General features: G+C 56.0%; 2 protein-coding genes across 25 annotated transcripts in view; one reads left to right on the top strand and one right to left on the bottom strand.

The window, feature by feature from the left end:
* LOC135977343 (uncharacterized) overlaps positions 1 to 27,895 on the bottom strand; it is a 371,747-nt gene that overhangs the window by 258,827 nt on the left and 85,025 nt on the right. The gene's annotated exons all lie outside the window — the stretch shown is intronic.
* On the top strand, positions 1,607 to 25,999 carry DBF4B (DBF4B-CDC7 kinase regulatory subunit). 24 transcript variants are annotated; one of them, XM_065577971.1, is made up of 13 exons: positions 1,609 to 1,852; positions 2,687 to 2,856; positions 3,712 to 3,906; positions 6,298 to 6,384; positions 7,610 to 7,679; positions 8,752 to 8,822; positions 9,492 to 9,539; positions 12,655 to 12,691; positions 15,788 to 15,833; positions 18,853 to 18,969; positions 22,109 to 22,235; positions 22,896 to 23,020; positions 23,621 to 25,999. In XM_065577971.1, the coding sequence occupies exons 2-13, from the start codon at positions 2,692 to 2,694 to the stop codon at positions 24,990 to 24,992; spliced, it is 2,460 nt and encodes an 819-aa protein (XP_065434043.1). In that variant the 5' UTR covers positions 1,609 to 1,852; positions 2,687 to 2,691; the 3' UTR covers positions 24,993 to 25,999. The 24 variants fall into 24 exon arrangements, with proteins under 24 accessions (XP_065434053.1, XP_065434055.1, XP_065434043.1 ...); XM_065577970.1 differs by having other exon boundaries at positions 1,609 to 1,847; positions 2,684 to 2,856; XM_065577969.1 differs by having other exon boundaries at positions 1,609 to 1,847.

The following is a 27,895-nucleotide window of genomic DNA, read 5'->3' on the forward strand; positions in this document are numbered from 1 at the left end:
CTCAGCCCCCCTGCATCTCCCCCCCAATCTCCCGGCTGCACAGACAGTTCAACCCTCCCCCCCCCGCAACTCCGGCTCCCCCCTCCCCGACACCGCCCCACAGGGGACCCCCCCCCCAGGAGCCCTTGTGCAGAGTCACTTTCCCCGGGGTCTCCCCCCGGCCCCAGGGGTTACCCCGTATCCAATCTCTGGAGCTGTCTGCCCCATTTCCCCCCTACCGCTCCCGAGCCCGGCCCCTTCCTGTGTGTCCGGCCGGGCTGCAGCCAGCGCCTGCCCCAGGATCGCTGGGAGACGGAGCGTCCCGGGCAGATCTCCGGCCGGGGGGGGAGCGGGGGAAGGGGCGTGACCCACAGCCCCCTGCCCCCCATTGCCAGCCTCTCCCTGTCCCCCCTGCCCCTCCATTGCCAGCCTCTGGATGCACCCCCCGCCGTCCATTGCAAGCCTCTCCCTGCCCCCCATTGCCAGCCCCCCCTACCCCCTATTGCCAGCCTCTGGCTGTGAACACGCCTGGTGAGGGGCGTTTGAACCCTAACAACCGCCTGGTTCCTAATGTCCTGGGGAGCGTATGGAGCAGCATCGCCCAGACAGTTCGGGAAGCCCCTTGTCTGATGTTACGTGTTCAAAACCAGGGACCCTCCATAGGCCACAGCTGTGACCCAGCTCTGCCGGGCTGTCCTCTGAGAGAGGAGCCACTCCAGATCCGGCTGGGGTCACGGGGCACTGGGGCGACAGGACAGCCCGTGTCTCTGGGACAGGCTCGTCTGGGGCTGGCTGGACCAGGGAGGAGCAGTGCAGAGGGATTGCTGCACAAGTGAGCCTGTGTCAGGCGTGTTTGCGCCCATTGCACATCCGGCACCGACCCCTGGTGCTGCTGGGTCTTGCTCAGGGACAGGGGCCCTGTCCTCCTGCCCCCAGGATCACGCACAGACAAGGCGGCTGGGCAATTTTTGTGTCATTTCCTATATTTGTACAGCTCCCAACCTCAACGTCCTGGGGAGCCAAACCGACCCCCCCCCCCGACTCATCCTCAGACCAAGGCCCTTTGATCCACCAGGCGCAGACCTCTGCCCCTTGAGCTGCAGCGTAACCGAGAGCAGTAGCTGTTCCCTGCCCATGGCCCAGGCACCAGAGGGGGTGAGCTAGTGCCTCTGGGCAGTCAATATCACCTAGACGAAAGAAAGTTTAGCCCAAACAGGGACATTAGCTGGTTCAATGGGACATGAGGGTGACAGGGATGTTGTCGTGGGGCAATCGGGGGTCAATGTTGCTCCTGCCCCTGGCCCTGCACCTGCTGCTGTTGCAAACAGGCCCCGTTGGGGGCGGGGAAGGGGGGGGCAGGCGAGGGAGGGGTGAGGGAACAGGCCCGGGAGGGGGGGCAGGCCCCGTGGGGGGGGGCAGGCGAGGGAGGGGTGAGGGAACAGGCCCGGGAGGGGGGGCAGGCCCCGTGGGGGGGGGCAGGCGAGGGAGGGGTGAGGGAACAGGCCCCGTGGGGGGGGGGGCAGGCGAGGGAACAGGCCATTTAACGAGCCCTCCCACGAGGGGGGCATGTCCTCGCGCTGCCGTGACGCCAGCACGTTGCGCCGCGACGCAAACCCGACAAGGCGCCAGTCCAGCTGCGTGACTGGGGGGGAAGGGGCCCAAACCCCATCGCCAGGCCCCGCCCCTCTCGGGCGGAGCCCACGTGGCGCCAGCGTCAGGGGGGCGCGGGCTTTGCAGGGAGGCGGTTGGTCCCTCCCCAGCCGCCGTAGCCCGCTGGCTGTTCCGGCGGCGGAGGGGGCGGGGCGGAAATTTAAATCGGCCGCCGCGGCCGCCGTGAGGAGAAGGCGGCGGAGCGGAGCGGAGGTGAGGTGAGGTGAGGTGAGGTGAGGGCCGGGCCCGGGGGGCACCGCCCGGCTCCTCGGAGCGGGGGCCGGCGGCGTGGCCGGGGAGCAGGCTCGTGCCGCAGCGCGCGCCCGGCCTGGTCCGGCGGGACCGAGCCTGTGGGGCGAGCTGCGGGGCGGGCTCGGGACCCCGCGAGCTCCCGGCCCTGTGCCCGGCCCCGCGCGGGCTGAGCGCGGCTCTCTCTGTCCGCGGGCCGGGCCGGGACCACCCGCTGCTCCATCCGCCCTGGCCGCGCCGGAGCCGGTACGTGAAGGGCGGCGGGGGGCCAGGCCGGGCCGGTGCCAGGTGATCTCGGGCCCTGCCCCTGCCCGCGCCGCGAGCCACGTGTCGGCCCCGGGCCGGGCCTGGGGGCTTCGCTTCCGCGGTGCGTTACCGGCGCGGTGCGTGCAGGGGCCCTTCATCGCCGCTGAGCCGCACCGCTTCTGGGGTGCGAGGCCGTGAGCGTCTGTCCGTGCGCCGCCGCCCCGGCCTGAGCCCGCCGCCCCGGCCGTGCCCCTCCGCCCCGGCCGTGCCCCCTCCGCCCGGCGGGGTTTAGAGGTAGTCTGTAATTACCTGTGTCGGGCGATGGCCTCGGGGCTAACACGCCCCCCCCCCCATGACAACAGGGGATGGGGGGACCAAGGCAAGGAGTTGAGCTGTAACCCTTTCTTCTCTGGACTTGTGTTCTGTGCGGCATTGCCGCTTGTTTCTCCTGTGTGTTGGCCTAAGGAACCCAAAGCAGGTGACCCCTTAGTCCCTTGTGCTCTCCCCACTGCTCATCTGAGAGGCTGACTCTCTGGCTGGCTGTGCTGGTTTTTTTAAGCAGGTAGGATGGGCTGTCAATCAGAGAAAAGGCAAAGGAGGCCCCCAGAGAAACAGCAGGAGGTGACTGGGTCATCCAAGAACCTGCCCTTCTTAGGGAAATCCTTCTACCTGGACCTGCCCAACAACAAGAATGTGGAGTTTCTGGTGGTGACAATAAAGCAGCTGGGTGGGGTGAGTATGGAGGCACCTTGCCTGTTGGAGAGCATGAAGCAGCTGCATTCTAGCGCCAGACGAGCCAAAGACTCCAATTGATGCTGCTGTAGGAGTGTTGCATTGGCAAGGGGCAGAGTTGTTGAATGGACTTGAGTGGGGGGCGTGAAATGCAGCGCCTCTAGTCCAAACCTTAACCTGAAATGGGGGTGGGTAGGAATGTGTTCCCGGAAAGCCCCGGCCCTGTCACTTTACCCTTTGCGCTCCCATCTGCAGGACTTGGGAAGTCTTGAATGCTCTTTTCAAGCCCAAAGATGGGGACAGTCCATCACGAGCTGCTTGTAGGTCTATTCACGTGGGGCTGGGTTTTCAAGAGAGTTCAGCTCCCCCAAGTGGTGCCAGTTCTTCAGGAGCTCAGCCACTGGATGCATGTTGGGTGCTGGTTTCTTGTGCAAACTTGCCCATTAAATGGGAGTTGAGCTCTTGAAGTCATCAAGAGCCAGTTTTTCAAGAACCGTGCATTTGGGGGCTGGGCGCACTGGGGTTAATGCTGGGGAAGGGTTCTGAGTACCTGTGTAAACTGATTCTCAAGTGTCCCAGCTCACTAGGCTGACCAATATAGTCCTTACAAGGTATCTTTGTTGCATATAATTAGTAGTCTAGCATGACTGGGGAGGAGGCCTTAAGGCTGGAAGGCAGTAAGGGATGGAGCTGGAAGGGGAAAAATCCCTAGTTTAAAGACTAGGGCTCACACAGCACTGTTCCTGCATCTAGGCAGCTGAAGATGGTGGTTGCTTTGCTGGTTACAAAGATGTTCCAGATCTTGCTGTGGACTTGTCAGCCCTGCAGCTGACTCTGTTTTTGTCTCTGGTCCAGGTGATTGAAAGCTTCTTGAGTAAAGAAATCAGCTATGTGGTTTCCAGCAGCAAAGAGGCCAAACTGGACAGCGGGCCTCGGAGACAGACTGAGAAGCGGAGCAGTGCAGCTTCAGGGGATGCCAAGGCAAAGACTCTGCCCTCTGCTGTGCCCAAAGGGAGCCATGCGGGGCCTCACCACAAGCCAGCAGATAGTGTAAGGACTGAGAAGGCCCAGGCAGCCTTAAGCCTTGGGGCAGCGGCTCGTGGGGAGCAGAGCCTGAGAGCGGCAACTGCAGAAGAGCTTGTCTGCCGCACTGAGAACACCTGTCTGTTCATCTGTCCCAATCCTGGTGCTGTTTACACTCCGTTAAATAAGCCCTGCCCTCTGGGCAGGGGCTCGATGCCAAATCTTGCTATAGCATTTTTAATCTCCAAACATTCTGCAAAGTGCCCATAGAGATCGGTGCAGCTGCCTCTGGGGTGCAGCACCGTCCAACAGCATACAGCTCATAATCAAAACTGGAAATGTTCAGGTGGCAGACAAACTTCCCACAGTTCAGCAAATGGCCCGCACACCCAGACTATTGCTAATCAGTGGTAAAGGGATAAATACCACAGGAATTTACACAGGTTTGTAGTAGGATATGTTGGCATAAAAGCTGATACTTCCCTTCAGGGTCACTACAGACTGGAAGCCTGGGAGGCCTTGCTGCCTCAGCTAGAGGGTACAGCTGTTCTGCACCAGCCTAAAAGCTGGAAGAAATTGTTTATTTGGCTGATTAGTCCCACTGCTCAGCGGAGATAATAGGAGCTTGTTTCTTGTATGGATTTACTTCTAATTTCCTCTTGTGTGACTTGTTCTGGTATTGGCTGGTGGGATGGATGTGAATGGTTCCCCTCCCCCTCGCATTCATGCAGGGACTAGCTCTGCATGTCACTGGGTTTTGCCCCAGGCTTAGAAATGTCACTAGAGCAGAGGAATGATCACCGAGGAGCTGGTAGGATGACATCCAGGGTCCCCTACTAGAACTTCCAGCTTGCATCCTGCCAACTCTGCTCTCAGTCAGCAAGTCCCTGTCTGGGCAGGGGGCTGACTCAACAGATCCAAGTTGAACTCTCTGCACCTCAGAGGTGGGAGGCTACACTGGAGAAGGTGGAGGCAGCAGGGGTCAGATATGGGTGGGCTGGGAAGCAGCCGTGCTGCCAGAGGAGGGAGCTGGCAGGTCAAGAGAAAGGGGCTCCGTGTTGCACTTCAAGGTCTTCCCGACCTGTAAAACACGCTGACTCCATTGAAATGTTAACAGTAGAACATGCAGCACCGGGCGGGGCGCTGGCCAGGGCTGCACTGAGGGCTGCCCAGAGTAGTAAAGAAATAATACATGGTCAGATGGCTTGAGCCCCACCCCCAACTAGAAGCAACCTTGCTCTCTCCTTGCGGTCTGACAGGGCATCCTACTGCAACATGGCCTCTGCTGGGCATGTCTAGGCAGAGGCCAAATGGCTTCCATAGCAGATCTAGCAAGAGTCCCATCCATGGCTTTCCTGCTGCACTGTTAACCTGACTTGTGCTATAGTCTCTGGTCCAACATGCTGAAGGCCGGGCGGACTGTAGGTGTCCCTGGCAGACTTTTAGTCCCATAGGGCAGAGCCTCAGGCTACAAAAGCCACTTGCTGCTTGTCATGGAATCCCCGGGCGATGCTCTGGAACTGCTCCCCACAAAGCCAGTCAGGACTTTAAGGAGGCTCCTCTCCCTTGGAGCAGACTATCTTCAGGGCAAGAAGCTCACACGGCTTCACTTCCTGGGAGCATTCAGCATATGTCTCTCCGTGCGCATCCCACAACGAGTCTGCCCAGGCGGGGTCCTGGGGAAGCCAAAGGGTTCTGTACCCCCCACTTCACAGTCAGACGTGACTCTCAGCCAGCCAGTAAAACAGAGGTTTATTAGACAACAGGAACACTGTCTAAAACAGAGCTTCTAAGTCCAGCGAACGGGACCCCTCCGCCGGGTCCATTCTGGGGCCCAGTGAGGCAGATCCCTGTCTGCCCTCCTTCTCTGGGCTTTATCTCTTTCCTGGGCCAGGAGGTCACCTGATCCCTTTGTCTCCAACACCTTCAGTTGGCACCTGTGCAGAGGAGGGGCCCAGGCCATCAGTTGCTAGGAGACAGAGTGTTGGGCATTTATGTACACTGGCCCTTTGCTCTGCAGCAACCATACACCCTTATCCCACCACCTAGATACTTAAGAACTGCATAGGGGAAACTGAGGAAAACATTAAGAACAGTACCACTTCGTCACACTGCTGCCCAAGAGAAGCATGTCCTTTGCCAAAGGACCTCTGCAGTGAAGAGCCTGTGGTGGAGAAGGGAAGCCTTGGGGCTCTGAGCAGAATCCTTTCCTGGAAGGTTAAACCTATTGCATCTCCCTGGAGGTCTGTAATCAGGGGTGGTAGTGATGGTTGGGGGTGCCAGGGACACGGTACATGATGACACTGAGAATCTGTTCCTTCTCCCTTTAAAACGATCTGGGCAGCAGCGTACTGGTCCACCTGGCTGGCTGCTCCGGAGCTTTTGGTCTAAATGCTGTTTGGCTTGTGTCTTCTGCAGGCTCTGATCAGCAGGGGGAAGGAGCTGCTGCAGAAGGCCATGAGGAACCAGGTGAGCAGCACAGTGATGGGCTTCCCCTCTAGACAGGTAGGTGCCGGGCATTCCTGAGCAGGGCAACAATCCGGCCTGTGCTTGGGGAGCGGTGCAGAGATTTGGCCCATCGCTAGACACCACCTGGGTTGCAAGTACACGTCCTCCGTTCAAAAATGCAAGACTGTAACGCTGCCCGGTGTTCTGAGCCATTCAGCCCCTTACAGGGTCTATTCCTTTCCCACGTGCTGCCTCTCAGTGCTGGCCCTTGGACTGGACGCTTATACAGGCAGCTACATTACTGTTGCTCTAACGACCCAACGCGTATGACTGCTTTGCAGTGGCAGCGCTGCGATGTAGATGCTTCCCACAGAAGGGGGTTTTCTGTCAATGTAGATTACCCACCTCTCCAAACTCAGTCAATGGAAGACCTCAGTGGGGTTCGTATGCTGCACAGGATGTGAAATCTTTCACAGCCCTGAGTGACATAGCTAGGTTGACCTGAGGCTTGTAGGTGCAGACCAGGCCTATAAGAGCATCCCAACAGCATCAGGAGACTTAACAATAACCTAGGGAGCACTGAAGCCACTGGGGACATGGATTTGGTTAGCCACATAGCCTGGCTGCGGAGCTGGGAGAGGCTTTGCCGTTAGCCTTGTGCTGAAAGGTTTCTGATCCCTCAGTAACAAACATGGCATTGATGCTTAACTAAAAGGCTCACGCTACAGCTGACTTAGTCTAGCTCATGCTTCCAGCTCTGAGTCTGGGTAAGAACATTTCCCTGCACCATGTGCCCTAGGACTTGGAAATGTCAACTTCATCTGCAAATTGACAGATCCCCTCTGGGGCAGGGAGCTGGCCCAGGATTGAGCTTTCTGAAATGGCAAAGGTAGAATTGGCTGCTCAAAAAAATCCCATCTTTACAGCAAGATAGCTCTTGTTTCTAGTCTTGAAAAGAACAAGCCGGCAACTCTTATACCAAGATCTTGGCTACCACTGATTTCTGGTCAGGCAAGATGGGCTAGAAAACTGCTTCTGAGCAGTGGGATTGCAGCCTTTCCATTTGGGAAGCCATGGCTTATAACTCTAGAAGTTCTCAAAATGGCATCTGCTAAAATCCTGCTGCTGACTTTGGATGTGGGGCAGGAAAGACTAATGTTACTGCCTGACTGTGATGTGACCCACAATATAATCTCTTAGCCTGTCGAGGCCAGCAGTCCGACTGAGATGTCCACTCGACCCTGGGCTGTACATCACTGAGTCTCTCCTCTTGTTTATGCAGGACTCCAGCAGTGGCAGTAGTATCCTTGCCAATGCTCGCTCCTGGGGGGTTCGGATCTTGCATGTGGATGGTATCCTTCTACAGAAACTCTCTGTGCTGTGGGGATGGGACTCTGACCTTTAATATCTAGCTTCTGAATCTGTGGCCTGGGGGGTGAATGGCTGGTTATGGGGGGAGCAAGAATTTGATGGTGACTGAGGCTTTGCTGCCCTGGGGGAAACAGGCTTTCAAAGGAGGGCCTTCAAAAGTCTGTGTGGGGAATGGGGTGTGGGCTTGGTCAGACCCACCTCTGTTCTTTTCCTAGCAGTCTGACTATAACCTTCCTCTCCTGATCCAAGGGTTCCAAACACAGGTGCAGAACCACCACTACCCCTTAGGATCACATCTGGTCTGTATGTCAAATGCACGTCCCTGCTGGATTGATGGCCCCGAAGGCCTCTCTGTAAGCACAGACCACGTTTAGCATCGACAGTGTCCGTGAGCCCTGCTGAAGTGCCTTGATCCTGGCATGTAGCGACTCCCGCGAGAGCAGCTTGCCGAGATCCTCAGGGAAGGAGGGGAGCACTGGGGATGCCTCTCACTAGCAATGGGGCTGGGGCGCTAGGTCTCTGCTGACCCCTGCTGCACTCGAGCTGACAGCTGGGGCTCTGTATCCTGGGTTCATGCACACCTAGCCCCGTCCAACGCGAGTTCAGAGTTTCTGGGCTAAAGTGGGCTGCAGCTCCGCTTCTGCCTGCTTGTCTAAGGCATGCTGCACCCTCCTCGGCATCCCCTCTGTAAAGGGAAATGCTGCTAGAGCTGGTCCAAGAACAGAGATTCCCTCACCCACCTGGTCTCTCGGGACCAACGCAGCAGTCAGCCATCTAGGGCTGAAAGCTCTTAGCTCCCACTGATTGTAGCACCCAACACGCAGAGCTCCCTCTCCCATCTGGCCACTAGCTCTTGTCCTTCTTTCCTCTATGGAAGAAGGATGTGCAGTACCACTCTTTCCCAAAAGTGGCAGAGGAGGGCGCTAAAGCACTTTCCCTGGTATGGTGGATAGATCTATCGTTCTTTCATCCTCTGTTCACTATGGGTGCTGAGGAGTAGAAGCTCCCTCTGTTTCTCTGGACTTTAGCTCCTTGACTTCCCACCCCACACAGAAATGATGGCCTATGTGCAGCAGCTGCTGTTCCGTGTGTCAGGAGCAAGGAAGCAGAGTGAGAAGATGATGGTAACTGACCTAAACCTTTCCCCCAGTGCAGGGCTTCCTGGTAACAAGTGTTTGTTGTCCTCCCTGAGTAACCCAGGATGCAGCCCTCTTACAGCAAAGTCACTTCAGGCCTTGTCTGAACATACAAGGTCAATGAGCAGGGCCCCATAGGGATTGGTTTTTGTCCAGTGCCGATAAGTATTTTATCAACAATTCCTAGATTCCAAGGCCAAAAGGGATCTTTGTGATGCTCTTGTCTGACCACCTGTGTAAACAGGCCACAGAACTTCCCCCAAATAATCCCTAGAGCAGATCTTCTAGAAAACATCCAGTCTGGGTTTAACCACTGTCCGGATTGGAGCATCCACCACGACTCTGGGTAAACTGCTCCAATGGTTGATTACTTTCACAGTTAAAAATTTGTGCCTTATTTCTAGTCTGAATTTGTTTAGATTCAACTTCCAGCCACTGGATGGTGTTGCACCTGTCTCTGCTAGATTGAAGAGCCCGTTATTAAATATTTGTTCCCTGGGTAGGTGCTTACGCACTCTGCTCAAGTCACCCATTGACCTCTTTAAGAGTGAGCTTCTTGAGTCTTTCGATGTAAGGCAGGTTTTCTAATCCTTTAATTAGTCTTGTGGCTCTTCTCTGAATCCTCCCCAACTTATCAACATCCTTCTTGAATTGCAGACACTAGACCTGGATGCAGTATTCCAGCCGCACCAATGCCAAAGAGAGGTAAAATAACCTCTCTCCTCCTAAGCGAGATTCCCCTGTTTATGCATCTAAGGATTAGCCCTTTTGGCCACAGCATCCCCCGGAGCTCATGTTCAGCTGATTATCCACCATGACCCCCAAATCTTTAATCGCATCTTCCCAGGACAGTCTCCCACTGGGTAAGTGTGACCTACATTCTTTGGTCCTAGATGTATACATTAATGTTTAGCCATATTAAAACACACAGTGGTTGCATGCATGCAGCTTACCAAACAATCCAGATCATGCTCAATCAGTAACCTGCCTCATTATTTACCACCCCCAATTTTTCTCCTCTGCAGACTTATCAGTGATGACTTATCAATGACCTGGTAGAAAACATAAAAACTGTTAAATAGCGTAGGGCCGAGGACTGATCCCTGCAGGGCCCCACTAGAAATGCACCTGCTGGAGGATGATTGTTTAGTTGGCACACACTGAATGGATTAAAAACTAGCTGTTTTATATTCTAGTTTTTAATCAAAGTATCATGCAGTACCAAGCGCAACAAAACCAATCAAGTTAGTTTCCATAAACATTCTAGGCGATGATGCAAAATCTTTGGTAAAGTTACAGATGACCCAAAGATTGGGGTAGTAATAATGAGGAAAGGATACTGTTAATGATCTAAAAATAGTTAAATGCTCACAATCCAACAAAATACATTCGGCTGTATTAAAATGCAAGACAATACATCTAGGAACCAAGAATCCAGGTTGTACGTACAGGATGGAAGACTGGGGGAAAGTAGTGACTCAAAAGGACATAGTTTTGTAGATGTCCCTCAACATGAGATCTCAGTGTAAAAGTAGAACAGGAGTAATTGTGGCACCTTAGAGACTAACAAATTTGTTAGTCTCTAAGGTGCCACAAGTATTCCTGTTCTTCTTTTTGCGGATACAGACTAACACGGCTGCTACTCTGAAACCAGTGTAAAAGTGTGGCAAAAAGGACAAGTATGGAAAGGAATCTCAGGGTTGGAAGGGACCTCAGGAGGTCATCTAGTCTAACCCCCCTGCTCAAAGCAGGACCAATCCCCAGGCATGTTTTTGCCCCAGATCTCTAAATGGCCCCCTCAAGGGTTGAACTCATAACCCTGGGTTTAGCAGGCCAGTGCTCAAACCACTGAGCTATCCCTCCCCAGGTAAAAGTAGGGAAGTGATGGTTTTTGTTTTTTAGAACAGGTTAGATGCACACCTGTCTAATCCTACCTTAGCATGGGACTGGATGATCCCTTCCAGACCTGCATTACTATGATTTTATGGCCTTGGTAAGACAGCTACTAGAACACTCTAGTTCTGGTGTCCCCACCTCAAAGAGGAGGATATACTGGAGAGAGTTCAAAGGGGCCCCACGTGATCTAGGTGCTGGAAAAGGAGCCTCATGATTTGAGGCTCCAACTCACTCTATTCGTTTTACTGAAGGGTGAGTTCCTCAATGCGCCTAGGCACTGACACATGGACAAGATCTCTGATCAGGAGAGGGGCTTTTCAACTCCACCGCCAAATGCGGAATAAGACCCAGTGGCTGGAAGGTCAAGTTGGACAAATTCCACCTTGATGTAAGAGGCAGTTTCACAGCACTGGGGGTGAGTGAACATTGGAACAACTTACCCAGGGAGGTGGTAGACTCACCCTCGCTTGGAGTCTCTATAGTGAGATTAGAATCTTTCTGCAACATGCTTTAATCCTGCTCTGGGAGCAATGCTGCAGCCAGTGTGTGTGAGGCTGTTTTGTGGTCATGGTGGCCCTTTCTGGCCTTGGAATCTGGGAATCTCTGAACCCCTGTTCATCCCCTTCCTTCATGGGCTATGGGGAGGAACAGGAAGCTCTACACTGTCCTCTGCATGTTCCTAATACTCGTAGATCAGTAGGACAACATTGATTATTATCAAATCTCACAATTCAGGGCTTAAGCAGGTTGCCTGCCGAGGTCAGGAAGGAATCTGTTCCCCAGGGCACAATTGGCCAGAGGTATTCTGGGTCTTTTCATCTGCCTCTGAAGCAGCAGTGATTGGCCACCGCTGGTGATGACACTGGACAGGGTGGATCAGTGCTCTGAAATGGTGCAGAGAATTTCTCCTCCATTGCCTGGCTGGTGTCTCCTGTTCATATGCTCAGGGTCTCCCTGATCACTAGCTTTGGGGTTGGGAAGGCATGTCCCCCAAGGTCAGACTGGCAGAGATCTTGGAGGAGGGTTCCACCTTCCTATGCAGTGTGGGTCACATCTGAGCAGGTCATCTGATCAATTCCCTGCCACTGCAGGGGGCCTCAAGAGTGAGACACCACTAATGCCTCTAGTCTCTGCCTGTGGCATGCAACTGTTTAGTCTCCTGAGGGCTGAAATCTTTAGCCTAAGGAGTTATTGGGCTCACTACAGGTGTGTCGTGGGGGTGGGGGCGGTCTATGATATATAGGTAGTCAGACTAGATGATCTGATGGTTCTGGCCTGAAACTCTGATGCGCTTGGTATAGCTAAACCAGTATAACCTAGTCTAGTGGGGATGTGGAGATACTGGTAGAAAAGTCCTTATTCTATGCAGGCAGAGGAGGCACCTTTAGTTCAGTATAACTGAGTCCATGCTGGCGCTTTTGCTGGTATAACTAGATGGGCTTTAAAAAGCACACCCAAGCTGAAATACTTCTAGCAAGCCAGCTTCAGGTGCCGCCCAGGCCTAGTGCTAGGCTGGATGACCAACCTACAACAGGCCCGGATCCCAACCAATTTACAGGGGGAAACTCCAGCTTTCTCCACCCGAGTGGCAAGGGAGGTAAAACCACAATGCGGTAGACGGTCAGTCTGCCAGCAGGCTTGTGCTAGGGTGGCGGCCGGGTGAGGCTGGCCTTGCTTTAGGAGGGTCAGTCGTATGATCTTCTTTCCAGGAGTCTGATCTAGGCAGTGCTGAGCTACGCGAACCAAGTCAGATCTGCCAAACACCAGGGGACAATAACTCCTGTGTCACAGCAGCTGTGGACTGCCTTAAGGATGAGCATGCCCTATGCTGCCATCTTCCCCCCTCACTGCTCTGGAATCAGTGGGCTGTTAGTCTTGTCTATGGCTGGCCCCCATCCTAAATGCTGTCTGTTTTTCTGTCTAGGTGAAGTGTTTCTCAGTGGGGCCAGGAGTCCTTAAAGGTCAGTACAGAAGCTTTGCTCTCAGCTGGTGTCGAGCTGGTTGGGAGATTTTGTGAAAACGCGTCACTGATGTTTCAACAAAACGACTTGTTTCTGCAAAAACTTCTGTTCCATCAAAGCCATTTACTGTCCAAGCTCAGACAGAAAACTTGCTGGGCTCTCCTTGTCGTGCTTTAAAGCTTGTGCAGCATTTTGAAAGCATAGCTAGGATGCTTCCTGTGTGGCTGGCTTTCTGCTCTTGCTTTCAGGTGGGATCTTGTCTAAAATCATGTTAATCATTTGTCCACTTACCTTGTCTCTTCTGTGCTGTGAGAAACTTTACAGCAGGGCTTCTAGAATTGTGTGTCATGGTAAGAACTGAGCTTCCGCGGCTTCATTCTCTGAATCCACTGTTGGCTGTGACATGAAGTCTCGAATAACACCTCCTCCGGAGAGGACAACGTGTTCCCCACATCCCACTCGCTTCTGTTAGCAGAAGGCTGCAATATGCCACTGACGCCGATGTAGGACTGACCATGCCTTAACATACAGTTTGGGGGGGATTTTTTTATGTACTTGGCTCACTGCACCGTTGGATCTGTTGTGCAGACTGGAGCACCAATGGTGTGGCAGTACTTCAGCGATGATGCTTTACTCATGGGGGGGCTGGCCTGGAAGCATGTGGCCTTCGCCCTGCCTCACCCTGCTGGGAAGGGAGCGTTCAGAGAAGCCTTTGCTGCCTTCAAAGCGTTCAGGCTGGAGTCAAGTCATAGAATCATAGAATATCAGAGTTGGAAGGGACCTCAAGAGGTCATCTAGTCCAACCCCCTGCTCAAAGCAGGACCAATTCCCAGCTAAATCATCCCAGCCAGGGCTTTGTCAAGCCGGGCCTTAAAAACCTCCAAGGAAGGAGACTCCACCACCTCCCTAGGTAACGCATTCCAGTGTTTCACCACCCTCCTAGTGAAATAGTTTTTCCTGATATCCAACCTGGACCTCCCCCACTGCAACTTGAGACCATTGCTCCTTGTTCTGTCATCTGCCACCACTGAGAACAGCCGAGCTCCATCCTCTTTGGAACCCCCCTTCAGGTAGTTGAAGGCTGCTATCAAATCCCCCCTCATTCTTCTCTTCTGGAGACTAAATCCCAGTTCCCTCAGCCTCTCCTCATAAGTCATGTGCTCCAGACCCCTAATCATTTTTGTTGCCCTCTGCTGGACTCTTTCCAATTTTTCCACATCCTTCTTGTAGTGTGGGGCCCAAAACTGGACACAGTATTCCAGATGAGGCCTCACCAATGTCGAATAAAGGGGAACGATCACGTCCCTCGATCTGCTGGCAATGCCCCTACTTATACAGCCCAAAATGCCGTTAGCCTTCTTGGCAACAAGAGCACACTGTTGACTCATATCCAGCTTCTCGTCCACTGTGACCCCTAGGTCCTTTTCTGCAGAACTGCTACCTAGCCATTCGGTCCCTAGTCTGTAGCAGTGCATGGGATTCTTCCGTCCTAAGTGCAGGACTCTGCACTTGTCCTTGTTGAACCTCATCAGGTTTTTTTCGGCCCAATCTTCTAATTTGTCTAGGTCCCTCTGTATCCGATCCCTACCCTCTAGTGTATCTACCACGCCTCCTAGTTTAGTGTCATCTGCAAACTTGCTGAGAGTGCAGTCCACACCATCCTCCAGATCATTAATAAAGATATTAAACAAAACCGGCCCCAGGACCGACCCTTGGGGCACTCCGCTTGAAACCGGCTGCCAACTAGACATGGAGCCTGACTCTTAAACCTCGAAGGCAGCTTTTTTTAAAAGGTGACCTCCAGAGCTGGGGCAGACAATAGCCCTCTGCCTCTTGCTCCTATATAATGGGACAGAGATGGCCGGAGATCTCTAGGAAACCGTTTCCTGCTGACGGGACTTCAGTCTTGTCTGGCCTGGAAGAACCTCCAGTGACTGAGAGCTAGTGTAAAGATTGCAAACAGAGAGCGAAAGCTGAACCGTTGGGGGGTGGGGTTTGTCACTGATCAAAACCAGGCCACTCAAGTGGGCACCAAATGGTGCTTCCAGCCTCATTTTAGGTCCCTAAATATGTGGTCTGACTTCCGAAAGTGCTGAGCACCCAGCAGCTCCATGGGAACGATCTGAGCCTTGTGCTTTAACAGCTACTTCGCTTCAGTGACTTAACATCCTGGATGCAAATCTCGGCTCAAACCTGCTCAGAGGCCTCTTGGGCGCCCCAGCCCCAGCAGAGGTGGTCATACTCTATGTTCTTGATCTCCCGTGCTGGGCGGGTACACACCTTTCAGGCCTGGGCCCATCATAAAGAATCAAAGACTCCCCCATGCTTTCTCACCTGGCCAAATCCTCCTCCTCAACTGCAACATCAAGCTGCTGTGCCCCACAGCCTGGGGCACAGCAGATTACTTGCCTTGTGCTGCCCACGTATCGGGAAGGCACAGCCCTAAATCCTGCTTGTGGGAAGAATCAACCTGACGCCCCATGAGAGGATGTCTGTATCCTGACACCCCGCTGAGGCTGAGTTCAGCTACCGCTCCCCCAGCACACGCTGGTACCTGCTGTCCGCCTGACATGGAGTGCATTCTGACAACAGCCGCGCTTCGGCTCTGGGCCTGACCACAACTTGGGCCCTTGTTAACAGAACTAACAACCTTTGTTGCTTGCTCATCTGCAGCAGCTTTGAACTCTTGGCTGTCTCTCAGCTGTCCATTAAATTTTCTCTAGACGTAACCATCCCCAGCAAGGTTCTGAACACAGATCGTATGTTTTGCCTTCTAAATGACTATCTGCGGTGAAAGTTGTCCATCCTTCGCATTAGGCTTCAGAGTCCACTGGTGGACATAAGTGGAAAATTGATGCCGCTCAGGGCTATTGTTTCAGGCTTCCTGCAGACTCTGGCAAACCGATCTTGATTCTTGTTTCAGGATTTCTTAGCATCCAGAAGTGTTATAAATATTGGCGTGGGGGGAGACAAACATTAGATTTTTGGAGTCCTGTTCTGTGTAGCCAGGGATTGGATAATGGGATGGGGTGTGCATTGTGGTGGGGAAGGAATGCCTGCCCAGGCCAGCTGCTAACTACAAAATTCTCCTTCTAGTGGGAAAACTGAAGCCCCCGTTTCTGAAGATTGAGGACCGGAGCAGGTGAATGAGCCATTTCAATCTGAGCTTTCTTTTAACTTTGTGGCCCCCTGGCTGAAGGGCTGGGAGGAGTCCCTGGGGCGGATCTTCCCTCACCCTTGTAACCCTCCGAGCCCCTCATTGACAAGTGAGTTGCTGATACCCGTCTTCCCCAGCACTAGAAGTGCAAGTGTGGGGCAGAAATGTAGCCTAGGTTACCCTGTGTGCACCGTGGGGTGGCAGTACTGGGCAGAGGCCTAGGCTCTATTTCCAGCTCCACCAGATTCCCTGTGTGACCCTGGACACGTCACTTCAGCGCTCTGGGCTGCAGTTCTTGTGTGTTCTTCCCCCCGTGTAGTTAGATTGTAAACTCCCTGGGCAGGGCCTGTCTGTGTTCAGCAGCCACCACGATGGGCTCTGATCTCTGGGCCTCTGTGTGCTGCCGAAGTGACTTGCAGAATTGCAGCCTTCCAAGCCACAGGGAACGGAGATTCCTGCCACTTGCTGCGCTGCCTTTGTACCTGTAGTAACAGATGTGACTAGCCCTGGGAAGTAGCAAATGTTACAGGCCTGTGATAGTTATGATGCACTTTTCTTACTAGAAAGCAGTTGTTTCTGGGGTGTAGGTCATTGTGCAGTTGAGTAATACAATCCTTTAGAGCAGTGGTTTTCAAACTTGTTTTTCTGGCGACCTGGTTGAAGAAAATTGATGCCCGCAACCCAACGGAGCTGGGGTTGAGGGGTTTGGGGGGTGGGAAGGACTCAAGGTTGGGGTGAGGGCTGCAGGGTGGGGTGCAGGCTTGGGTGGGGCCAGGGATGCGGGATTTGGGGTGTAGGAGGGGGTTCTGGGTTTGAGGAGGGGCTCAGGGCTGGGGTAGGGGATTGGGGCACAGGCTTACCTCCGGCAGCTCCCGGTCCGCAGCACAGCTGGGGTGCAGAGGCAGGCTTCCTGCCTGTCCTGGCACCGTGGACCACGCTGTGCCCTGGAAGCAGCCAGCAGCAGGTCTGGCTCCTAGGCGGAGGCGCGCAAGAGGCTCCGTGCAGCTCTTGCCCGCAGGCACTGCACCCCTGGCTCCCATTGGCCAGGAGTGCGGAGACCATGCTCGGGGCAGGGGCAGGACGCAGAGCCCTGTGGGGCACGCCCCCCCGGCCTAGGAGCCAGACCTGCTTCTGGGCGCAGCGCGGTGTCGGAACAGGTAGGGACTAGCCTGCCTTAGGCAGGCAGCACCGCCGCTGGGACTCTTAACGGCCCGGTCGGGGGTGCTGTCCAGAGTCGCCGTGACCCAGTGCCTTCCATTCCGCGACCCCGTACTGGGTTGCAACCCACAGTTTGAAAACCACCTCTTTAGAGAGGCGTGGGAAAGCGCAGCATCCAGAACTCGAGTGCCTCAAGTACTCTTGGGAGTAAACGGCTGGAGGGGCACTAACCAGCAGCTGCAGGACCACGTGTTAGGGCTGGGAGTAATCTGTAACCAAGCACAAAGAGCCGAAGGGTGGAGTCGCCAGCATCAGCAGGTTTTGGGTAAAATCTTCCGTGCAGAGCAAGAAACTCCACCCAACGCTGGGTGAGAGCGTAAGAGTGAAATGGGTTGACAGCAAGTGTGAGCTGCTGGGGCCAGGAGCCATCTTGGTTCTGAATTTATGCAGGGCCTAGCGCAGTGGGGCCAGGTCCATGACGGGCCATGGGTGCCTCCGCAACACCGATAATAGCCAGCACCAGTTTCGAATGTCCCCAGCTTGGGGTGTAATGCAATCCGAGCTCAGGCGTGAGAGGAGAACTAGGTCTCAATGCTATCTGCTTAATCTCAGGTGCTGGTAACAGGCATTTCTAGCTGAGACGGTGTCCCTCAAAGATCTTCACACACTGCTGATTGCGTCCTGTACTCTGGGCCCCGTCCAGTTTCCCACAGGGGATGGGAGGGTGCAGGGAGAAGGCTGCCTTGGGATTCACTGTCCCAAAGGCCTTGTCCTACACTTGGAAAAATCAAGTACACAACTGCCCACTGGCACACCTCCACCGGTGGTAGCACCAGCTGGAGCTATGGGACACAGGATGCTCACGGAATTACCAGTGTCCTTCGGGGCTAGGCAGCAAATGCCTCCACCGGTAGTGGTGCCCCACCTCTGCAGCTACTGTCTACCCCGAGGGAGAAATGAATTGTCCAGTGCTGCTCACGTTGCAGTCAAGGGGGCCCTTCATGGATGCAAAGGCTGGATTTGTCCATGGGTATGGAAGTGAGGGAGCTGGTGAAATGGGGGGCAGAGGCTGGAGCTGCCAGAGGGAGTCAGCACAGGCCTGCGGAGCTGAGCCCTCGGCCTGCAGCTCAGCCCACCTTCTCTGAGCAAGCAGAGAGCAGGGGGACTTGAGGGCTCTGTAGGATGCCTGCCCCAGCAGTCTCCCAAGGAAGAGTCTCTGGGCCAAATCAAGGCCTGGTGTAAACATGCTGAATCCTGAAACTACCCCAGGGCTCCACTTTCATCTCATTCTAACAAGAGAAACAGGAACATAAGAACAGCCAGACCGGGTCAGACCAAAGGTCCATCTAGCCCAGTATCCTGTCTTCTGACAGTGGCCAATGCCAGGTGCCCAGGAGGGAATGAACCAAACAAGGAATCATCAAGTGATCCATCCCCTGTCACCCATCTTCCAGCTTCTGGCAAACTGAGGTTAGGGACATAATCTCTGCCCATCCTGGCTAATAGCCATTGATGGACCTATCCTCCATGAATTTATCTAGTTCTTTTTTGAACCCTGTTATAGCCTTGGCCTTCACAACATCCTCTGGCAAGGAGTTCCACAGGTTGACTCTGCATTTGTGTGAAGAAAAACTTCCTTTTGTTTGTTTTAAACCTGCTGCCTATTTATTTCATTTAAATGGGGAAGTGGAAGCCCCAAGCAGGGTGAGGGGAACACCGAGCCCCTGTGCTTGGACGAAGGCTCAGGGAGGAGGTGTGGGGAATCCTGTAGTAGCTCAGGTAAGTGAGAACCGGGCCAAAATGGATCACGGCCATGCCTAACGTCTGACACTGATGGTTCTTGCAGGAAGTTCCGGCCCTTCTATCACCAATTCAAGAGCTTCCCTGACCTGAACTTCCTGGCACCAAATAGATCCAGCCCATTTGAGCCTCTGAAAACCCCCTCAAGCTCCTGCAGAGTCAGGTAGGTGGTGCAGGCTGCCAGGGAGCATGGCAGTTACAGCCCCACTGCTGCCGTGGAGCCACTGGCATCCCAGACTCCCTGGGTCACCAGAGACTCCCAGCTCCTTTGCACGGGGCCAGAGAGACTCTCTCCTGAGCTGCTTTGTTCCACGGCTCAGCTGATCAGAGCTAACCTGAGCTCTGACCTTGTTCCAGGTCAGAAAACTGCCAACCGGCTGGGGAGGGCCCCTGGCTGGCAGGTGGCCTCCCCATCCCCAGACCTTGCTGTGCCGATGGCTTGTGCCAGAGCCTGTGTTTCACAGAGACTCCTCTAGGGCTGGGTGTTAAGTGGGTCTGTGCGACCCAGCTGCAGCCCTCGTGTGACTCCTGAGCACTCGGGGGCTTGCTGCTGCTCCTCCGCCAGCTTTCTGTGGGCGTCCACAGGACTGTCCTTGGTCCCCTTCTCAGCTCCTCCTGCCCTTACCTTTGGCTAGTCTCCTCCACAAACCAGCTCACTACTCTTTGCTGACAACACGTGGACTTTCCTGTCAGCCTCCCTCTCTCATCTCCTCATGGATGTCTAGCCATCTGCTCAAGCTCAACGTGGCTAAAACTGAGCTCTTAATCCCTCCCCCCATCCTTCCTGCTACCTCCTTTCTCAGCGGGCTGAGTGAGACCTCATCTGGAGCACTGGTCACCCATGTTCATGAAAGGTGAATCCAGAACAGGTGCAGAGAGGAGCTGCTAGGATGACCAGGGGCATGGAGAGCTGACCTTATGAGAGGGGATTGGCTTGTTTAGTCTGGGGAAACCGCTCATGATTGGTCTCTGATTATGTCGGGGGTGAAGAGCTGTTGAAGCTGAAGGACAATGTGGGCACAAGAAGAAGCAGGGACAAACTAGCCATGAACACATTCTGGCTGGAAATGAGGTTTCTCTCACCAGTCATCCTTCCTAGCCGTGGCTGAAGTTCACAAAGGTACAAGGTGCTGGCTTCCCTTGTCTGCTTAGGCAAAGATCTTTCACCTAAGACTTTTTTCCTCCCCTATATTCGGTTCCAGTGACTTTACGTCCCCCTTCTCCTCCTCCCCCCCCCCCCCCCCCCACTTCCACCCCTTGATTGAAGGACTCGTCTGTCTAGTGATGGATGCCAAAGATGGCTTCAGTCCTTGCTTAGATCTTCTGAAGGTCAATGACCTCGTTTCAAGAAGCAGGATGATCTCCTGCTGTTCTTTCCCTTCCTGTGGGCTTCCCATCCCCCTTTGAGTTCCATGAAAAGCGGCTTCCATTGTTTGATTCCTCTATGCTTAATGTACATAGGAGACAGGTAGAAAGCTGTGACATCCCCTCCTGTCTGGGCAGACTGTACAGCCTGGTATCTGGGAGTATCCATAATTCCTCATCCAGTGTTAATACAGCCAGTTCAGTGATATTAATCACCAGTCACTAGCTATCAGCAAAGGCCTCACTCAATACTCTTGTAGTACAGGAACGTTGTACACCATCAGCTGCTTATCACTGGAGGTTCAGCTCCTGTCTCTCTAGCCCAGGGAGCCTTTGCAGTGGATTCTTCTGGAAAAGTGAAACCCAGACCAAGCGTCTGTCTCCTGTTGGGCATAGACGCCATGCTGCCCTCTTCTCTCCCCTTTTCCTCTTGTCAGTGTGAGGTTTGCCTCTGCCCCTTGTCAGCTTGGTGGGGGGATATAAATGGGACTCTCATCCCTATGTTTGGGACAGACCTGGCGCACCTCCCCAACATGCCCCTGGTTCACACACCACGACTCTCCATACCCGTCGCATGCAGACATCGCACAAGAAAGTTAATGATCAGCGAGTTATTGGTCCCTCACAAGGCATATTTTGTGCACAGATTATTACCGTGGTGTGTAGGATGTGAGTACAGGCTGCTTTCGGTCACAATCAGGGATTCTGGGTTTACCTCCTTCCTCTGGAGCCTCAGGATGGCTCTGGCTGGGCTGGCGAGCACCAGGGCTCTCTCAGGTGCTTGGCTGATGCCCCTCGGTCTGTGGGTCCTTCAAACCGACAGTCCCTTTTGGGCTCATTTTGGTTGGGTTCAGTGTGCGGGTGCTGGGTGGGGCTGGTGCCCTGGGCTACACAGGAGGTCCAACTCAGTGAGCTGGGGGTCCCTGATGGCCTTGAACTCTGTGACTTGACCAGTATGGACAGCCCCACTGTCCTCTCTGTCACCAAGGCCTGTAACCAGGCATCCGCTTCAACTCGGACCTCCCTCTAGGTCCTTGCACCCAGGCTGTGTCAATGGTACCAGTTCTTTGTGCAGAACATCCCTAAGGTCCAGCCTCTCCTATCCATCCAGACCTAGAGCTCCCATCTCACCTCTCGATTACTGCAGCCTCCTTCTGTCTGGTCTGGACACATGCGTCTCTCGTATCCCAAACGCTGTTGCAGAGGTTGTTCTCCTTGCCCATTGTTGTGACCATGTCCCCTGTCTCTCATGTCCTTCCACTGACACCTCAAACATAAGCTGCTTGTCTTCACTCTCCAGGCCCTTTGTGGCCTATCCCCACCCTACCTCTCACCTCTCCTCGGCTATGAAGAGGTCATCTCCAACCTCTGATCAGCCCAGCGATGCTAGCCTCCTTCACCCCTTTGTGCTTGCTTCTCTGCTGCCCCTAGAAATAGAAATAAATGGAGATATCCCATCTCCTAGAACTGGAAGGGACCTTGAAAGGTCGAGTCCAGCCCCCTGCCTTCACTAGCAGGACCAAGTTCTGATTTTGCTTCAGATCCCCAAGTGGCCCCCTCAAGGATTGAACTAACAACCCTGGGTTTAGCAGGCCAATGCTCAAACCACTGAGCTATCCCTGCCCCTCATGCTTGGGAGGAGCTCCCTGTAGATCTCCCACAGCTGCCTCACTCTCTGCCTTCAGATCCCACCTTAACTCCTTTGCTGCAGTGCCTGCGCAGACCCAACAACAGTCAGGCTGCTGGTGTGCAGAGACCACGGCCTGTCACGCTGAGCAGTGTTCTCGCAGCGTCCTTGTGCTCCCCTGTCTCCTCTCCTACTTAATACTGTCTGCCCCTGGGGGCAGAGGCCATCTTGTTTGTACCACACCTAGCACAACCGATTGCTAGGCATGGGGTAATGCGGATCTCTAGCCCTGTACTGTGTTCTCTTGCAGAGCCCCCGAGGGCTGTCTGACGCACAGTGAGAGAGAGAGGAGCCCCCGGTCCAGCCCAGCCGCCGCGCCCAAGAGGAGGAAGGGGTTTTGTGAATGCTGCCAGGAGACCTTCGGGGAGCTGCAGATGGTAAGGGCTCCACTGGCATCTAAGCAGGCCTAGCGCTGCCTCGGTCTCCCCGCCCGTGGCTCAAGGCAGGCAGAGCCTCTGCAGACATGCCCAACGCATACTTGCCCAATGGGGAAGCCGCTGATCTTACAGGTGTGCCTTGGCGCCATGGTGCTCAGCTGGACTCTGCTGCTCCTCTGACCTGTCTCAGCAGAGCAGCCCAAGTCCATGGGAGCTGGGAGCGTGCCATCCTGGGGGGCAGTCATGCTCCTGGCCCGGGGGAGCCTGGAGTGCCGGCACTGGTGTCCATCCCAGCTGCTGGAGCCAAGCCGTGGACGGCACTGCTCTTGCCCCATACTTGTCATATCTTGGCCCTGGGATGTTCCCGGCACCATAGCCCTGTGCAGCCTGGTGGGCAGCGGCTGGCATCTGTTGCACGAAGGGGTAGAGCAGCTGTCCCTTTGTGCCCAGATCTGTTCCCCTTGGCCCCACGGCCTGTCCCCGAGGGCCTCTGGCCTTCCCCAGCAGCTGCCATCCAGCTACCTCCAGAGCAAGCAGCTACTGCTGCTCCCTGGCCCTCTCCCCAGCGTGGTGCTGTAGCACCGCTGCAGCCCGCTCTCGTGTGCCTGCTGCTGCTGGAGGAAGGGGCTAGCCCCACGCTCCCCTTGCTCTCTGTTCCAGCACCTCCAGAGCCCCCGGCACAGGCGGTTCGCGCTGGACGCCTCTCGGTATGCGGCCGTGGATCACGTCATCGCCCAGCTCACCAACGACTTTGCAGAGATCCCAGCCTGGTCCTCGCCCCCCAGGTAACACACACGGAGCTTGCTGCCCTGGGGCTTGAGGGGCTGGCTTGGGCAGCCCAGATCACAAGGGGTTCAAATCCACAGCCAGTCAGCTGCTCCGTGACCTGTCAGGCAGCTCTGGTGGAGGGGCCCTGCTTCCCTTGGCAGAGCAGGGTCAGGGTGACCAGTTCCCTTCGGTGTCCAGGGCAGACTGGCTCCTTCCCCTGCTGCACCCTCAAAGACACGAGCCGCTCTGGGCTCCTGTTGCCCTGGGGCTGTTCTCTGGGGAATTTCCCAGCCCCCTCTCATGCCCTACCCAAGAGTGACTCATCTCCTGTGACGCAGGACCCGTCACTGCCCAAAATATACATCTGCTCCTCCGCACCCCTCCTATTTCTCTGCTGGGGCGTCTCTCTGGGGCTGGGTCAGCCAGCAGGTGACCCTGGTGAACTTCCCTCCTGGGCTGGAGTTCTGCACAGCTGCATTTCAAGCCAGTGCCTCTCCCAGTCTACTCTGCCTCGCCTTCCGAGCAGAGGGGCTTGACTACCTGAGGGGTGCTGCACAGCCCTGGCGTCTGGTCCGTGCAAGGGGCCCCCGTTTTAAATGAGACGCTTTCTCTCCCAGGGTGCCCTGCTCTCCTGTGGCTGACGAGGAACTTTGTGGCTCTCAAGCAAAGGCTGTGGAAGGCCTGGGCACACCAGCTGCAGAGCTGGGACAGAAGCACCAGCCGGCCAGGAAGGACCAAGCAGAGCTGCGTCTCAGTGCAGTGGCCGTGCTGGGCAGGGAATGCTCCACGGGCCCAGAGGAGATGCCAAAGGAGAAGGTCAGCCAGCTCCCTCCTGCTCCGGAATTGCCAGCTGGGCACCCCCTGCTGGGGCTACGGGCTGAGATGCTGCGAGCCAGGCCATCTGCTAGCCCAGGGCCAGCTGGGAGGGCCCATGCTTGGTGTCGGAACACGGACCCATCTGCTGTTGGCAGCAGCCCCCACTGCACTGTTGTCTTGGCTGCTGCTCCTGATCTCAGCCGGTGGCCCCAGGCCAGCGATGGATTGACTGGAGAGGCAGCTGCTTGCTCCCCTGAACTTGTTCCCCAGGATGCGCTCGAGCCCCTGAGTCACCCCCTGGGAGCATCACCCCGCCCCAGGAAACGCAAACTCTCCGCCAGCCCTCGCCCGCGGCTGGGGAAGAAGCCGAGGATCCGGCTGAGCAGCGACGCCCTGCAGCTGGAGAAGCAGGCGGGCGCGGAGCACTGCAGCTCAGTTCAGCGGGGTGCGGAGGGGGCTGCTGGCACTGCTCCATCTGGTGCTCCTGGAGCAGAGCTCTTGCTGCTTTCCGGCAGGCTCTGCAGCTTCCCTGCCTCCGGGCCGCCTCAGGCCAGTACCCGTGTGCTGCCCGAGCCTGTGCCCATGGCTATAGACGACACCGAGGCCACCCTGGCAAGCACAGCCACTCAGCAGAGCTGGGAGAGAGGGACTCCAGAGGGGCAGCCTACAGAGAGGGCCCCGGAGCCTCCCTGCTGTGTGGCTGGCTCTGGCCTTGAGCTGCAATCGCCTACCTGGGACAAGGCCAGCTGTTCTGCAGTCCAGCCGGCCCTCCCACGCCTGCCAACCCCCCAGGCCAGGCACTTGGGCTGTACTGAAGTAGCTGAAGGTGCGCCACCCACCAGCATAGACCTTGGTGAAAGCGGCACCCAGGCTGCCCCGAATCTGGGGCCATCACCCTCTTCTTCCGAGTCGGACTGGGACGGCCAACTGCTCTGCTCACTGGACACGCTGCAGGGCACCAGGAACCGGCCGGTAGACCTGGAGGTGCTCCGGAGGACCTGCATCAACGTCCGAGACAGCGGCTATGAGTCCCATCTCTACTCGGTCCTGAAGCAGAAGTCTGAGCTGGACTGGGCAGGCAGAGATGACCAGAGCTGTCGGAACTGTCGCGTGGAAACGGAAGGAGCCCCTTTCGCTGTCTTTGAGGCCTGCCTGGGTAGCTGGACCAGCTAGCCACTCGCTGCACAGACCCCTTCCAGTACTAGAGCTCCCCCCACTCCCCCAAGCTCGGCTGCAAAGGGAGCCTCCCCATGGCTCTGGCAAACCGCCTTCCCCACAGCCATCAGAAGGCACAAGCCTGCCTGGAGCCAGTCTGTGGGCACTGGAATAAGACCTGTGATCATTACTGGCTGCAAATGGAGGGTGGGGCTGAGCCTGGAGGCTTCGGGCAAGACTTGGCTCACTTGCTTGTGAGTCTCGGCCGCAGGCTGGGCTCTCCAGCAGGGCCATGCTAGCCCTGTCTTTCCATGGGGACAGACCACGGCCTGGCCAGGCCTTGACCAGCCGTGGCCTGGCTCTCCTCTCCCCTCAGTGGAGCGACCAGGAAGCAGACTCCCTTACCTAGACTAGACTGCACCATGTGTCCAGCTGCTCGACAATGGCTTTTGAAGGGCCTGTTGCGTTTCATTAGCACTGCTCATACATGTATCTCCTGTGCTCTCAATCACCCTCTGCAGCCTGCCCCTGGCGGAGGGGGACGGGAGCACTTAGTACCAGGAAAACAACATTCCCTTAGCCAGTGGCCTGGCCTGGCAAGTGTGCAGCTAGCCGCTGCAGGGCTGGTGGAGGTGGGATGCACCCCTAGTCTGATCTGCAGCCGGAGCAGGGGTTTCTCCCCTCTGCCCATGCAGCAGAAAGGCAGGCAGTCAATGCTGCCGTTCTCCCGCCCAGAAAGAGCTGCTGTCCTCTAGAAGTGACTCTGCTCTGAGCTCCCGCCAGCGTTCCCTGCTCTTTCTGCATCTCCCTGGCCCCTTCCTACTTGTGGTGCAGTTAATAGGGGGGGGGGGGGGGAAATGAGCCGCTGTCTGGATCGATTCCTCTTCCTGTTTTAGCTTCTGCTCTGTTTCGTGGGGCCACGGCTCCCTGTCTCTTGTCACCACTGGCCATTGCAGATGATTGTGTTTAAAACTTCCTGCTTGTTTTAGAAACAAATTAAAACTAAAATAAACTGAGTGTAACGATCCAGTGTGAGACGCGGCTTCCTCGTGCGGCTGCCTGGGGCGTTCTGCTCCAGGTGCTGTTAACCCTTCCCCTGTGCGAGGTCCAGGAGAACCAGCGCTGGGCTCTGCAGGAGGCGAGTCCGGACCCCGCCCGCAAAGGCAGATAGCTGGGACCCTGTGGCCTCGGTGGGCTGGAGCACCACTCTAGGGTGGGGGGCTGTCTGGGTGGGTCCAAACATGCTGTGGTGCAGGTGCTTGGCCTTCTCCACGGAGGCAGGCTCAGGTACATCCAGCCCCTGCCCTCCAGTCTTCACCTGCGCTTTTGGGAGCCCTTCTCTGTAGAGCTGCTTCAGTTCACATGCTCTAGCAGGACTTCTCTATCAGAGCCAGTCCCATCCCTTCCCTTCTCTCCTCCCTCCGTGTCTGTGCAGAGGGTGAAGGTTGGCTGCAGTCGGCTGCACGGAGAAGACTGGCCTAACTAAGGAGTCCTGGCCTGTGGTGAAAGGCTTTCGCTGCCCCGGAGCCAGGAGTGAACCCACCAGCTCCACCTACCGGAGCAGGAGCCACTTCCTCTGCTCCCATGAGCCACAGCTCTGCCAAGGAGGCCTTGGCATGACGGCGTCTGCTTGGATGCTGTGATCTGCAGCTGGGGGCGATGAAAGGGCCAAGGGAGCCTGTGGGAGCAGCCTTGTCTGTGCCTGTCAGTAATGGGGGGTCCTGCAACTCCAGGGGCTGGCTTGCTCTGAGAGGCCTAGTCAAGCCAGCCCCTGCTTGGGTGGGAGGGACTGAGGGTACAGGGTTTACTTCGCTGCCCCACATCTCTCATGCTAGGAGCACGCTGGGTGACTCCCGCTCGGCTGGGAGCGAGGGGTATGGATGGTGGGCCCAGGGTGCCCTCTGCTCATGTGCCCAATCCTGGGGAACTGGGGGTGGGGCAGGGCCCTTGCTCTCAGCAGCACAGCTGTCAGCTGAGCCGGTGCACCCCAGCTCCTGGGCAGCCACTCTTCCCTCAGGACTCAGGAAGGAGGGTGTTGGGGGGGCCCCGGGGAACCCCCCCCCTTTACTGGGCACAGGTATCTGAAATGCAGCCTAGACCCCAGCCCGAAGCCCAGGGTCCTGCTCTCTTGGGGCTGCGGCTCTTTGCCCTTTGCACCCATCCCACTAGCTGAGATAAACAGTCCTGCTAGGCCCCTCCCTCTGCTGCTCCTCACTGCATACATATGGCCCCTAGCACCTGTGGCCCCCTGAAGAGGCATATCCATCCCCCGTCATGCTGCTAGCCCTTGCACAGGGTGAGACTGGCTGTGTCCCCCAACTCCCTGCTCAGAGGCCGGGGTCCTGCTCCTGCCATCCCAGTCACCTCAGGGCACAAGCTTGTTCCCAGAGCCTCGCTGCTGCAGCCCCTGGGCCAGCCGGCTCACCCGGGCTCCCGCAGGCAAGGCAGCTGGAGCATCAGACGCTCTCCCAGAGGGAAGTGGTGGCTGCTCTGAGGGCAGCGGCAGTAGCCGAGGCCGTGCCAGCCCCTGTTCCGTGCGGGCGTGGCTACTCACTAGTATCCCGCCTGCCTTGTGACCTGGTAATTGTTGCTGGCAGGGCTGCTGCGTCTGAGCGGGGTCAGGCTAGACTGCACTGCCTACGTAAAGGACCCTACCTGACCCCCATGCAGCAGGGGGAGCTGCTGAGGATGCCGGGGCGGGGGCCTTAGGGGTGACAGGAGGGGACTGAATTCCGCATCCCTGGCAGGGAGTGCGCTCTAGGGAGCTATGGGGCTGGTGCATAGGCAAGGATTCAAGAGTCCTGGATTCCGTATCCAGTTCTTGCTGACAGGCAGTTGGGGACAAATTTCCCAAAGTGCATCTGTCCAAAGCCTGACTTGCACATGCAGTGACCTCTCTGCATGCATACGTGGCCCACAGA

This window comes from Chrysemys picta, chromosome 24 (genome assembly GCF_011386835.1).
Source record: "Chrysemys picta bellii isolate R12L10 chromosome 24, ASM1138683v2, whole genome shotgun sequence".
NCBI lineage: Eukaryota > Metazoa > Chordata > Testudines > Emydidae > Chrysemys > Chrysemys picta.

Excerpts from the sequence above, each read along its gene's own strand:
- DBF4B (XM_065577971.1), top strand. The coding sequence starts at position 2,692 with ATGGGCTGTCAATCAGAGAAAAGGCAAAGGAGGCCCCCAGAGAAACAG. Across the intron at positions 22,236-22,895 it reads CCTTCGGGGAGCTGCAGATG|CACCTCCAGAGCCCCCGGCA; the intron begins GTAAGGGCTCCA and ends TCTCTGTTCCAG. Across the intron at positions 23,021-23,620 it reads GCCTGGTCCTCGCCCCCCAG|GGTGCCCTGCTCTCCTGTGG; the intron begins GTAACACACACG and ends TTTCTCTCCCAG.